At 38.5% G+C, this 14,305-nt stretch overlaps 1 protein-coding gene across 2 annotated transcripts; it reads right to left on the bottom strand.

Annotated features, from left to right (window-relative positions):
- Window positions 1-2,546: 2,546 nt before the first annotated feature.
- Window positions 2,547-13,923, bottom strand: cldn19 (claudin 19). 2 transcript variants are annotated; one of them, XM_026308078.1, is made up of 5 exons: window positions 13,238-13,923; window positions 8,392-8,556; window positions 7,984-8,068; window positions 6,756-6,902; window positions 2,547-3,447 (listed from the first exon to the last, which is right to left on the bottom strand). In XM_026308078.1, exons 1-5 carry the CDS (start codon window positions 13,458-13,460, stop codon window positions 3,411-3,413), a joined length of 657 nt encoding a protein of 218 aa, XP_026163863.1. In that variant the 5' UTR covers window positions 13,461-13,923; the 3' UTR covers window positions 2,547-3,410. The 2 variants fall into 2 exon arrangements, with proteins under 2 accessions (XP_026163863.1, XP_026163862.1); XM_026308077.1 differs by having other exon boundaries at window positions 2,549-2,913.
- Window positions 13,924-14,305: the final 382 nt, after the last annotated feature.

The raw sequence follows: 14,305 nt of genomic DNA, 5'->3' as shown, positions 1-14,305 counted from the left end.
TTTTAAGTTTTGTTTCTGGAAGCTGTAATTTACTAATCAATCCAGTCCTCAGCTGCCCTGAATGAGACATATGTCATTCACAAGGTTTTTAATTGGCAGACAGAAAATGAAGCTCGGAGACAAACATACATGTATATATATGTGTGTGTGTGTGTGTGTGTGTGTGAGGGTGTGTGTGTGTGTGTGTGTGTGTCTGTATGTGTTTTTATATATAGTCTCAGCTGTTTTGACAATCAGCAGTGTGTATATTGGTGATGCCATCACGGTTAAACCAGACTTGCTCAGAGACAGTCAATGCAAACCACCACTGTGTCTCTGCAACAAACCTCAAACTGCAAGACAATTTCAACAATATATTTAATACTGAGTAACAGATCTTCGGGTAGTTTGTTGTCTGCCCTTGCTTCCTCTTCAATATGAAAGGCAAGGTTCACTATAAAATCATTGTCGTAATCATGTTTACAGTTTAGCAATAAAGGAGCGAGTTTCCAGTCTCACATTCCTAAATTACCACAATGTGTAAGTCCCAGTCAAATGCATGTGTAACACATCATCCATCATTCTGAGTGCTAAAAGTGGGAAAACAAATTCCTGTGTTTGCTGTAATGATTGTTTCTACTGCGTGCTTCAGTTCATCGGGTTCATTATTTAGTAACCTCTGCTTTTTGTTTCAATATATTCACTTACAGTAAAAGTAAGTAATAAAAAGTAATAATTGTGTATGCAACTGGTTCAGTATTTTATATCAGTAAAGATTTTTCTGTGATAAGCAGCTTGAAAATCTTTCATATAGCTTGAAATTGCAAGAACACGTAAGTGAGGGATGCTGATATGTGTTTGATTTGAGTGTTAGTTTTATGAATGCTTCTGTATACTGTATGTATATAGAGTTGGAGCCAATGTTCATACGTTGCATAGCCTAGCCTTAAATCATGTGAATGGTGCCCATCAGTATTGTGAAACAGACTGCATAGACATGCACTGTAGGTGCATTGCTACATGTCAGGTGTATGCAAGATTTCACATCCATGCTCTGTTCCCACCACTTTTTTTCTCAAACTGGCTTAACTCTGTATACAGACTGATAGGCAGCCTTTCTCTGTGCTAATAACCATACATGATATGAATCTGTAACACAGCATCAATTTTAAGTAATTCAAATAATCAATCATTCAACTCCCAGTAGACTGATTAAGTTGTGTTGTAAGTAATGGGGTTTTTTTTTGTTGAGACAGTTGGCTTGTATGTCACGAGGTGATCAAAATTAATATGAGAACATTTACATAAAGTTGAATGTTACTGCAGCTCAGCAAGAAACCACTGCATGGTAAATCCTAAACAAGCAAGGAATTTTATGCTAAAAAGACCAGCCCCATATCCACATGTATTATGTCCATATTGGGAGAATCTGCTCTTCATGATTTACATCCAAATATAACATTCAGGTCATTCTAGTAAGGAGGTGACATTTGCAGGTAAATCTACATGCTGTTTAATGTACTGCAGCTGAACAGATAATTAGCTAATTAGCTTTAATTGAATTAACCAATCCTTTAAGAATCTTTTTTGACATTAAATATAAATGAAGATTTTACAACAGTTTTATAAGGTGCAATGTGAAATCTTTGAAGATCACAGAACTGGGCCCACCCAGATAAAAGGTAACCTTTAATTCCAAGCATTTAACAAAGGTTTCATGCTTAAAACTCAACAATGGTTGAAAAAAAAAAAAGAAAACTGAAGCCTTGTTGCCAGTTGTAGCAGCAGTGAGCCTGTTAACTTTGTGAGTCCACCTCGGAGAATGTGCCATAGTCCAGTGGAGCAGAAGTGGAATTCCACGTCTGCAATTATTGAACAACAGGGTGCATGTGAAGTTTTTGAGCTAGAAAGGAGCAAAGAGTGGGGAGAGTGGGCGAAAAGGCAGGCGAGGGTGAAAAGCTAGGAAACAACAGATAAAGGATTGACTTACAGCCACAACCATTTTATGTCTGTTTATTTTATTCTAAAAGAAACAGACAGGAGTACACTGTAAATGAGATGATACACAACACTGAGGAGGTAAATATTAGAGAAAGGAATGACATGGTAAATAAATGCAGGCATCAGAGTGACATTTGAACACTCAGTAAACTGGTGTTCCTTAGTACATGAGACAGCACACAGTACAGTACATCCTTTAGAGTCAATAAGACGACTCTGTCATTCACACTAAATCATAGTGGCACTTAAAACAAAATGAATGTACTGTCTCTCCTCAGTCCAGGCTACTTTAAAACAGGCATGCAGCATTTGTTGTTTAAAAACCGTCACCTAGGGCAGTATGCTGAAGATCTATTGGATGTATGTCTTTGTTGTTTTGTAATTGGTACTGTAGGGTAGTTTCACATTCATTTTCAGAAATCCAATGGATGGGCTTGGAGACTATGAACAATCTATGTAATAAAAAAAAAAAAAAAAAAAAAAAAAAAAAACGAGCACAAACATGTGTTATAAGCCACTGTAGTAAAACATTATATACGTAGTAAAAAAAAAAAAAAAAAAAACACAGAATAGGTGGTATATACACCCGGGCATTATAACATGTTATAGAAAACATACCCTGAACAACTTGTCTCTCACGAAGTCAACAAAACAGACAAGACAAGGATATCATCTTTTTCAGTCCCCGACTTTTTCATTAAACCCCCCAAAACATTAACTATTTGAAGAAAGACTCAAAGAAGTTTTGTGTTCTGCAATACACTGGAAATGTTGCTGTTCATACTTTTGCTCTAATGGTGTCTGTCTGCTTTGTATTCTTTGGTGAGAGGGTTTGGTCTGTTGACAGAATCTAAACCATGGTAAGGCCAGAAGACTCTCCCAAACTACAAGTACTGCTCCCTTTTCTCTGGTGGGGTACTTTTAACATTTGGTCTGCAATTCAAAAAGGGAAAAAAAGACATGTTTCAGTCAAAGTACAGTCACAGCGAAAACAAATAAAACCAAAAGACACATTTTCAAAAATACTCAGAGGTCTTAGGATAAGTGAAATTACAAACCAACAAAACCCAGCTCATTGTTAACTTGCAGCTGATAATGGAGCAGAGGGAGGTGTGGGAGTTGTAGAAATCAATGAGGCCACTCCATTTCTTAAACAAGAGGTCTAATCACCTCTGCACATATGTGTTTGGCTACACATATCCTTCAAGTGTCCATATTTACAGAAAAGGCTCAGAAGGTATGAGAAATAGGAGAAGACAATACACCTTAGTTCCCATTAAAACTGATAAGGCGCAGTTATAGCACTGGAGAAAGATAAATATTATACTAGAAGAGGTTGAAATTTGGGGTCTAATAGGTAACAGAAGAAAAAGAGAGGGAAGACAGTGGTTGGACAGTCAGACAGTCCTCGATAAAAAGGCGGGGGCTGATCAGCCAGCGAAACTAGTTTCACTCAACAACTCTGCCCTGAATTAGAGGAGAGAAGAAGACAGTCAGAGAAGAACAGGATTAGAGGACAGGAGGGGAAATCAGAGACACATGAAGACCTCTCAGATTCTCACAACAGCTATGAAATGGGAAGAAATACAGTGAAACACTTGGTGACTGTAAAGATGTTAGTAAAAGTGGAGGACAGGAGCATGGGAGGTGATGCTACATGTCAGCTGGCTAGTAATCTGTGTTAAAAACGTAAATGGATCACATATTAATAGTGATGGACACTGTTGATAAAAATTAAACAAAACATGCTGAGTCAGATTTTTACTGTCTGAGCTTAAGTTAGCTGGCATTATATCAGCTTTGTTTACGAAGAGGTCAAAATTTCAGTTGAGGCATAGAGAAGACGTTTGATACCACCAGATCTGAACTAGATCTTAGCTTAATGAGCCAAAAGTACCTGTACCTCCAAATAAAAAAACAGTAAGATGGTATATCTTGTTACCCATAGATGAACCAAGGTTACTTGTTTCCCATTTCGAGTCTTTATTCTATGATATGCTAAAAGGATGGATATAAAAGTGGTTTCAATGTTCTCATCTAACTGCAAGCAAGAAAGTCTAGTTCCCAAAATGTCAAACTACTTATTGCTGTAAATACAGTAACTTTATTGGTACTTCCATAAGACTTGGCATTCAGTATTGCCTATTCAAGCAAAATAAAGCTGCTACTGGCAGACCCAGTGATGCCTAACATCCACTTTGTTTAAAGAGCACAAGGAATTTCCTATAGACCTACAACCCCACCATCTGAGAATAATAGAACACTCCACAAACAAGTGTCTACTAAGAAGAGAGGCCGTATAAGTGGGAAAAAGGGGGACTGGGACCTATTCTAAGAAAAGTTAATGGCTTTATTATCTGGTACAGTGATGGACCAGCTACTTTAGAAACACAAATGAGGGCAAAGTGATGTGGGAGCATCAAGGGGGAACTCACGAGTCAATTTAGGTTTGTCTTGAGTTTTACAGGCTCTAATGTGGGGCAGATTTTAAAATTGCAGCAGATATCTATTGTACTTGACCCCGTGGAGAAGTTAGTGGTTTGTAAAACCCCTGCACTCAGTTTATAGTATGAGCTAAATCAAATAGTGTCTACTCCAGTAATGCTTATATTATTTACAACTCATATTAAATATCATGCTAGCTTATGGTCCACTGTAATATGTAATACTATGCTGGTGTCTTAGCTTATGATCCCCAGTAGGATTAGACTTGTGTGACTATATGACATAGCTTAGATTTTAGCCATTAATTCGGTTATACAAGAGATTATGAGACAAAGTGTATGAATCTGGAATAATGTTGGTAGTAAATGGAGGGTGACTGTGTGAGTCAAAGAGAGTCTCCACTTTGATGCATTTTGCCTGATGCATAAAATGGTGAAAAGATAATCAACTGCAATCATACTCAGTACAAACTATGCAGACACCTTAACTAACAATTCACCTCCACTGCTGCAGTTCAGATTGTGTCTCTGTGTGTAGCTGCTTGAGGCCTTGATTACACAGCACACTTTAAGTTGGTTTAATCAATCATAAACTGTTTCCATCAGGGCCAAAGCTAGCACTGCAAAATGCTGATGCCATATAGCCTATGCTGATTTTTTTTCTGGCCACTACTACCTTTATAATTTAACTTTCTAGACTTAATACATTTAACTTTGGATACTTTTACCAACAGAGACTAAATAAATAAAGGGTTCAGCTATTAAAATTTTTAAAAAATTTACAAAATCCAAATGCTTTAGATTTTATTGCAAAGGCAATTAACATTTAGTAATAATGTACAGTACTGTGCAGAATTTTTAGACACTTTAGATTTTTTAGATTCTTATGACACAACACAATCAGGCAGTGTCTGATTGTGTAGGACAAGTCCATAAAGAACCCACTAGCATTCATGAAGAGCTATTTTCAGAGGCAAGAAGAACCAGGAGTCCTGCAGCAGATGGTCTGACCCCCACACGGCCCTGATCTCAACAGTGTGGAGTCAGTCTGGGATCATTTGAAGAGACAGAAGACACTGGGACACCCTGAATATGCAGAAGAACTACAGCAGCTTCTCCATGGTGCTGCACAGTACCAGGTCAAAACAAGAAGAACTGCTACTGGTTAAATGGTAAAGGGGAGTGCTGCAAATGCTGTACTTTGTATGAAGTTAATTGATACATTTAAAAAACTATTTATGTAATTTATATTAAAAGCATCACCTGTTTGTTTTTAGTGCCTAGGACGTTTGTACAGCACTGTCACTGTGTAAGTGTTCCTAAAATTCTGGCTATATCCCTACTCTCTATGTGACAAAGTGTTGTCTGCACTGTGAGTTTTGGGACTCTTCACCCTTTTCATCAAGAATAATTAGACAGTTAGCCGTTCTCTTTGTTGCTTCAGGTTAGCTATTGTTAACTGGATATTTGCACCACAGGCATACAATAAAGGTGTGCTGTTTACCCACAATAGGGCTGTAAGTCTGACCAGGAGTGTCTGCTGTAATCATTCCCTAAATGACCTGTTTTCCAGGGTGAGACTGTACAAGCCAGCCTCTGTTTTCCCCCAGATCAGCAGAGGAGCCGCTCAGTGGCTTTGTACAGTGGTCTAGGCTCCTCCATTACACAACCTATCTTCACCAGTGGAATGTGAATACACATACAATATGGAGGCAAAACACAGATGCCGTTCCAACCAGGAAGCATAGGACATGCTATGAAAGTTTCAAGTTTTACACTAACAGTATTCTTAGCTCCAAGTCCACTCTCTCTCGGTCTCTCCTGTGATACACCTTATATTTTGCCTTTGTGGTCACTTTAAATGCAGTTATGCTCTACTAAGAGACATTTAGATTTGTTTCCTTAAAAGTCAAAATAGATGACTCTGAGTGAATAGCTCTGATTTTAAGGGTCAGATTTAAGCAGTTGCAATGTTTAATTAAAATTAAGGCACATAAGAGGTTTTCATTTAGAACACAAGCTTATCATTATATATCTGAGCTACATGATTGAAATGGAATATGTATGTTATCTGTCGCACAAATCAATAATTAAAATTTGTAGCTCTTTTAGCCACAAAATAAATCCTACTTGTGAATAATCTCTTTGTGTGAATATTGAATACTCGCATGAATTCCAGTGTGTGGGTACTACAAGATTGCATGTGTGCATGCATGATAGTCTTTTGCTTTAGGTTAAGCAGATATAATCTGAATGAAAGAGGGTGGTGCCAAGCCTGTCCTCTGCTCTCTGATTGGGTGGCTGCTGAAAGGGGGTGGGGTTTACACGTACTCCCTGGCTGTGGAAGGCTGTGATTGGCGGTAATATTGCTGTCCTCGCATGTCGTCTTTGGAGCAGGAGCAGCACAGCAAGGAGCCGCCCAGAACCGTCAGACTGGCCGCTGCCCAGCCCACGAACAGGGCTGAGCCAAATTCATACCTGTACATCACACAGGAAGGAAAAGGGCATGAACAGAAGTTTTACTTCCTCACTAATTTATTGCATTTTTCTCCTGCTGAAAAACAAGTACCAAGACACCTTTAAGTATAAATTGCAACTATCATCAATCTTTAACTACTTTTTCCACATTTTAGTAAACTCAACTGAGAGGGACAGCAAAAGCTAATAACTAGAATCTAGTAATTACTACTATCTCTGGTAATTACATGAACAAAAAGGGCTTCATTGTATGGTTACATATCGATATTCAGGGATTCTAAACAATTTCAAAATAACCAATGTTTTCTGCTGTTTTGTAACAACATACAAAATTACAGTATTAGATCTGCTTGAAGCTGCTGTTAGCAGCTAAAGCCTTCCATGTTCACTGGACATTAAGAGAGAACGTTTGGAGGTAAAATTATGTATATTGTCATAATGACAAACAATTTGTAGAGGTTTATTTGTCCAACAGCTAGTTAGCTAGCCATGTTTGTCAGTCATAATTCTATAAATGTTAGCAGTTCTAGGAACCAAGTCACAGTTTTGGCTGTAACATTGGCATTTACTTGTTTTTTGTGAACTATCTTGTAGATATAACAGATGCAGATACATGCAGTACTCTCCCCATCAGCACCTCTGTCCTACTGTACATTATATGTATGACAGTACTTATTTAGACATGTTAGCTTGAAGACAAACGCTCCCAATTTTTTATAACATGTGTCAGCTGACATCATTTAAATATTTTGCCTCAAAGCAGTCAGTAAGACAGACTGTGTGCAGAAAATTGATATGTTTCACAGCCAGTATTGATAATAATGACAGTAAAGCAGGTCTTTCAGAATTTAAGTGGCACAGAAAAACGCAGCTTTACCATCTATCATGGCTTCCACACTTGACAACCCCAAATTATAGAAAACTTGCCTTTTAGGAACAATGTTAGTCTCAAGCAACAGACTACAAAAAGACACAGGATACAAATATCACCTCCCATTTGACTTAAGGTTACCACTACTGCAGTAATTGAAGTAGCAGATGTCTGAGAACTTAAAAGCTTGGCCTCAGGTGATCTACATACCTGGCATTGGGTGGTGTATTTGGGTTGAAGAACTGATAGGACACCTGAGTGGCATACCAGGACACAGACACCAGTGTACAGAGACCTGTGGAGAGAGAAAAGATTAATAAGACTGTATTAGTTCTCCTGTATCCAATTAATTCTGTAAACATTCACTGCAGCTACAACAGCACACAAATGAATTGGGGGGACCCATGCTTAGTTAATATTCTCCCCAGGGCTTATGGTTTATGTCTGAGGTCAGCAACTAATGCCTCTAAAATGACCACTTCCTGTTTACACCAGAGGCTCTAATTACCCAGAAGACTCCCAGTGAGAGGTTCAGGCTAGAAAAATGCCAAACCACTCTTGCTACAATGTTGGCTGCAAACCAAATAAAACATTAACTGAACACAGCAGAAATCACACCTGCAAGCAAGAACAGAGCTCCACCGGTCACAGCGATGCGGGTCTTGGTGGCTGGGTTGTTATCTCCCACCTTAGTGCACTTCATGCCCACCACGCTGACGATGATGCCGATAAAGCCCAGCAGTACTGACACGACCATAAGTGCCCGACATGTCTGGATGTGGACTAGATAAAGAAGAGGAAAGGAAGAGGCAAGGCATAGAGGAGAGCACAGAGAGGTGAATAATAGTGGTAAAGGAGAAGATATGAAAGAAAGGAAGGGCAGAAAAAAGAAAAGGAGCACGAGGAAATTGTTGAGTAGACTTTCAGTTCATCACTTGGAATAAAACAGAGAAATTTATAGATGTTAAAGTGATAATTATAATGGAATGAAGTTACACGAGCCACAGCAGATTGATGGGAAACCACATTCATTTAGAACAGGAAGGTCATTACGAACAGTCCACGAACAGTCTTTTTTTCCAGAGCAGAGTAATTCCAACTTAAATATTGTCCAGAGGTGACTTTCTTAGCCAAGCTTTGTGACCTTAATTGATCCTCCAAATCTTCTCCCCATCATTCCACTGGGATTTTGCCTTCTTAAAAATCTAATGTTCTGCCCACACAGGCCTCAGCACACACATAACTTAGTGGGAGGAACATATTTACACATATTTACACATATTAACACACACTAATATGTATAAATACACAATATCTGCAAACACCAATACTGTAGGTGGAATAGACACAGATGAAACACAACTACATTCTCTCACACAGAGCAGCTGTAGGAGGGCCTGCCTTACATGTTTCACACAGTGGGATTAGGGTGGCTTTGTGACAGAGTCAGATTGTTTTCATGGGGCTGTCGCTACAGCGATCAGACATTGCCGCCTCAAACATAGCTGTTTCAAAGGCACTGCAACACAAAAGCACTGCTAAGCGCTTAATGATACACAACGCTTAATGATACTGTCAAAATACTGATGGAGTGTGTCTCATTTACAGCAAGTAAGGGAATTGTGGAAATCCCAGCAGCAATAGGAAACATGCAAATTTCAATACCCTGACTCTGATATCTGACAGACTTGACAGATATGGTAATTATAGTAAAGATAGCAGTTGCAATACAGGTTTAACAGCCAAGGTCACCGGCATTAGCTTCAAATAACAATGATTGAAGTATAAGTCAGTGTTTACATATTAAAAGGAAAAGTAGAAATAAAAATTACCTCAAAGCCACAAACACAACATCACTAAAGTGAATAAAGAAGAAAAAGCAAATAGAAAAGAATTAAATATTTTGACAAAAAAGACACTTAAAGTCTAATTAATATATTTTACAGAGTTTTAACTGTTTTCAGAGCTCCAGTGGAAAGCTAGTAAGTGGACTTGCGTTCTTGTCAAACTAGATTTTTCAAGTTCAAAAATTAACTTTCACACTTAATGGAGGGGAACAATTTGACAAAAAATCTTTAAACATTCTTACTTCAATATCCACCTACCAGCTTTGTCTACTAGCTATCAGCTGTATATGTTCTAGTTAATGTGATAATAGTAGTAGGATATATAGTATGTACAAGTAGTATAACTTTTTATCAGCCCTCATCTCACCTGTTATCAGATTATAACAGATTTGTGTTTTCCTTATGTTTTTAACCTCTAATTTGGAAAATAAGTATGTGAACTAACAATTTGATCATTTTATGTTAAAAACTACTGTGAAAACTACTTTAAACTTTTTGAAGATAAAAAAAGAAATACAAACTATACCTGAATATATTAGAAATTTAAAAAATACAAGAATAAAAGATGAATGTGTGTGGTAGAAAAATAAAATTACTTGAAAAATAGGTGTTGAGTAACAGCCTGAGCAGGAACGTGAAGTCATCATTTTTCATTGTGGCAGAAATACACACACCATCATTCAAAGTGCAGCAGTAAGAGTTTTAGAAGCTGATCTGAAAGGACTTATGGTGGGGGGAAAGAAGATGGAACAATCTTTGAAGTTTATTTATGGCTTCAGAGCTCCTTTTGATGGAGTGTCTGAATGGTCTTCAAGAGAAAGGTTTGACTTTTTTTTCTTTCATCTCGTCTGGGCATTCCTCTTTTCTTCTGATGGGTGTGTGGGGGTTAAAGCCAGTTCTAAATGACACCACTCTGACCAGTTTTAGTCAGTGGCAAACCCAAAGGACGTTCAGGGTGAAGAAAAGACTAAAAGGACAGAGGGCAATGGGTGTAGGCTGGTTCGCCCACTAGGTCCTCTCTTTACAGTGCCAAGATTGGCAGTGCCAGCCTCGAGCTTTCAGTAAGAGTGTGTGCTTTCTGATATGTGTGTGTAGGCACTGTGAGTACCCATTATGAGGTCACTTGTGACTCTTTCGTACGTAATATCTGTTTGTCCACTCACTGCTCAGCTATAAAACTAAACTCATGTTTGACAACTTTTCAAATCCAATCACAAATTCATTTATCCGATGTACTTGATTGTATTACCCCATGACATTTGGCAAAAAAATTGAATCTTCCGTAATTAAGTTTCCTGTAGTTGCTTCACTGTCTAACAATTATCCTGACTCCTCAAGATTAAACTCTTAAAGCTAACACACAGAGACAGAAAGATTTGTTACACTGGATAATGGTTGCTATGTGGGCTGATACACATCAGCACATGGGAAGATGTTCATTTGAAAATATACATTTGCAGTTATGGTATTATTACATTTGTCAGGATTGAGGCAGAGACACAACTCATTACAGATATTCTTCCAGTGTTAAAGGATAAGCCTAGTGTTCTTTTTATGGGAGATGCAGACTAAATCCTGCTTTATTTATTAATATGTGTAAAAGTTTAAAGAGTGTAAACTGAGATAAGCACTAATATAATGTTGTAAATTAACAGTAACAGTAACTGATTGAAGTACCCTAAACTACTGACACCATACCAAAAAAGCTGCCTTCAGCAAGCAGAACTACACTTTTACATAAATGTATATTACCAAAATTGTTACAAAGAGATTATCAGGGTCAGGTCTTTAGTATCACACTCAGATGTTTCAGGTTTTAAAGAACTGTCCTTTCAGCACCACCATCTACACCTTCTGAAAAAAAAAAAATAGTAAACCTTCTCTCCAGGATATTATCCTGACCATTGTCCCTTTCTTGAGCAGATGCTTAGTAAACCTGCAGCAGATCCAACAGTTTCCACTACGGTTGCTTGGCTGCTTCAGTACAGTCTGGTGAACAATTATGTCCACCATCACATGCTGCTCCTGCTGAGCCACTGAGCAGACTTCCTTCAGAACTTTTACTGCAGGATCAGAACAACACCACAGGGGTGTTTAATCAGGATTCAGACCTGAAGTGCTTTCTCTCACCTCAGACATGATTGGTTGTTGATCTGCTTCATTTAAGAATAAAAATAATAATTAAAAACCTGTGACATCAAAAATGCTTGATCACAACTTTTAAGTTCAGTGTTCAGTTTAGAATAAAGTATAGCTATTTTTGCAAAGATTTTCTTCGTTGTTTGTCTTCAGTCAAATTCAGTACCCACTGGGTGTGTTGATGAACAAATGGAACAATGTGCGCGTGTGGGGAAGACAGAGCGCATTCTGGGAATATCTCTGGTGTTTGGTTCAACACTGCCCTTTTCTTCTCCTAACAGCCTCTATTCATCCACAAGGACAATACGTTGTTCTTATTGCTGATACTAACCGAAGGAGATAGGGGATCAGCTTGAGCACCACATCACGCAGCACACCACAGAAAATGTTTTGATATCATGACTCACCGAGACACCAAAATGTTTACAAAGCATTTCATTTGTTGCTCCAAGGCAAGTGTGCCACAGCAAGAACCATAACCACAGAGGAAAACAAATTTAAAGTGTTCAGTTGTTTAGTGAAAATGACTCGTGATCCCCCCTAACCCCCTTCCACCCCAGCAGTCTTTCATTAGAATCTCTAATAGGATGATTTAAGCAGACAGTAGATGGATGGATTCATATAATCTGTGTGCCATTAATTATGAGTCACTAGATCCTGCTTACGGATTGGGGATGACAGCAGGCTCATATTCTGAGCTAATTTATGTCTGAATCCCACATTCCTCCATGCCTCCCACTCCTTACACATTATGTTTCATGATGTTTTGGAGTTTTAAGACTGAATTGAACTTTATTAAAGATGCAAACATTTAGCATCAGCATTTTAAGTAAGATTTACAGCTTCTGTGTTTAATTCATGACAGATAGCGAGGGCTGGGAGACTTGTTTTTCTTCTGTTTTTGCTGCTGATTAATACATGTGGTCAAATAAATGGGCCAGCTACTATAACTGTTGTGATTTGTAATGCAACACCATGGATATTTCTTGGGAACACTTAGGGAGAGAAAGTGAAAGCAAAGGGTCTTTCTTCTGACATAAGAACTCACACAGAATGAACCTATCAAACACACTATTTTCAAAGAAAACTAAATAAAGGCAGTCAAGAAAGTCATTTGGAGATGTAAGAATACAGTGTGAAGAATAGAGGGTCATTCCAGACCAGAGAAACCTTTCTTCGTAAACTATTATGGGCAGATTTTTTTTTACACACATTATATTACACATTTCCTTGAAAGTATTCAACACAATCCCTAAGGAGTTTGCATTTTTGTTTATATTAGTTATATTATGCTTTAAATATGGTAAATGATCAATTCACAAAAAATCCTATATAATCTAAATAGAAATTGTGACAGATCCATACAATTTCATTAAAACATTCCAGTATGAGGGACATCAGTGTCAACAGAGAAAGTACAAGGCAGCACAGGGCTGAGCGTCAGGTTTTGCTGGAAAAAATTCAAACTTTGTACTCACTGTCCAGAGAGAGCATGGAGTCAAAGATCTTGCACTGCACCTGTCCTGTACTCTGCGAGGCGCAGCTCATCCACAGTCCCTCATACAGACCCACAGCTGTGATGATGGCATCTCCGGCATATGATGACTGCTTCCACTGGGGCAAGGCAGTGGTGGAGATGATGCCGATCCAGCCACCCAAAGCCAAAAAGTAACCCAACAACTGGAGACCTGAGTTAGCCATCCTTATCTAGTTCTGTCTGTCTCAAGTCTGCCTGAGCTTGCTCTTTGTCTCCCTGTTTTACTACAGCTTTTGTTCAAGTGACTCTGGTGTGTAGCCCTTTCTGTGAGCAGTCTTTGTGGACACACCTGTAGCAACCTTGTTACTTGTTTCACTGTTTTCTCTACTATCTGGTCTCTCTGATCATCTCCTGCTGTCTGTCTGCTTTAACTCTCATCTGTCCACGTCCAGGGCTTGCTTGGCCCGTCAACGGAGATTTGATGTCTTCCCTCAGGGCTGTCTTGTCCAATTCCTTGATCTCTCTGAGGTTCAGTCAAAGAGGTGGTCAGCAGTTCAGTTCATCAAGAATTGTCGCTGGGCTGCCTCACTCTCTGCATGGCTTCTTCCAGTTCTCTCTCTCTATGTCTTTCTGTGCTGCTTGCTTTCTTCCCCCCACTACAATCTTACCATCTGCTCCTGGCTCAAGGATGGGTGGCAAAAAAAAAACTAATAAGAAAAAAAAACACATGTGAACACAAAAAGTCCTTACTAGGCTGACCACAAAGGGATGGGGTAAAAGGCTGGCCTGTGATTGGACCCCTGTTCTTTATAGCAACGCCTATTGGGAGGGAAAAGGGATTGGCTTGTGGGAAAAATAAGCATAAGTGTTTTACACAGAGAGAGAAACAAAAGCCAAAAGATAGCCAAAGAAGTAGTTAAGGAGGATCCAGAATGTTCAATAATAACAAATATTTGACAATCTTTCTAAAAAATTAATCCAATCCAACTGAGAATCTTTATTTTAATACTGCATTCAAATCCATCCAAACAACATTAAACAGGCTCTTCAATCAAATATCGGGTGCATC

Source organism: Mastacembelus armatus, chromosome 5, assembly GCF_900324485.2.
Source record: "Mastacembelus armatus chromosome 5, fMasArm1.2, whole genome shotgun sequence".
In the NCBI taxonomy this organism is placed as follows: domain Eukaryota; kingdom Metazoa; phylum Chordata; class Actinopteri; order Synbranchiformes; family Mastacembelidae; genus Mastacembelus; species Mastacembelus armatus.
The sequence above is the reverse complement of the archived record's forward strand: the minus strand, read 5'-3'. Positions and strand labels throughout refer to the sequence as shown.

What these genes read in the sequence shown, in the direction of transcription:
- cldn19 (XM_026308077.1), bottom strand. Translation starts at nt 13,460, where the DNA reads ATGGCTAACTCAGGTCTCCAGTTGTTGGGTTACTTTTTGGCTTTGGGT. An exon ending in CTCCATGCTCTCTCTGGACA is followed by an intron (nt 8,557 to 13,237) that starts GTGAGTACAAAG and finishes TTCTTTATCTAG; the next exon opens with TCCACATCCAGACATGTCGG. An exon ending in AGCTCTGTTCTTGCTTGCAG is followed by an intron (nt 8,069 to 8,391) that starts GTGTGATTTCTG and finishes CTCTCTCCACAG; the next exon opens with GTCTCTGTACACTGGTGTCT.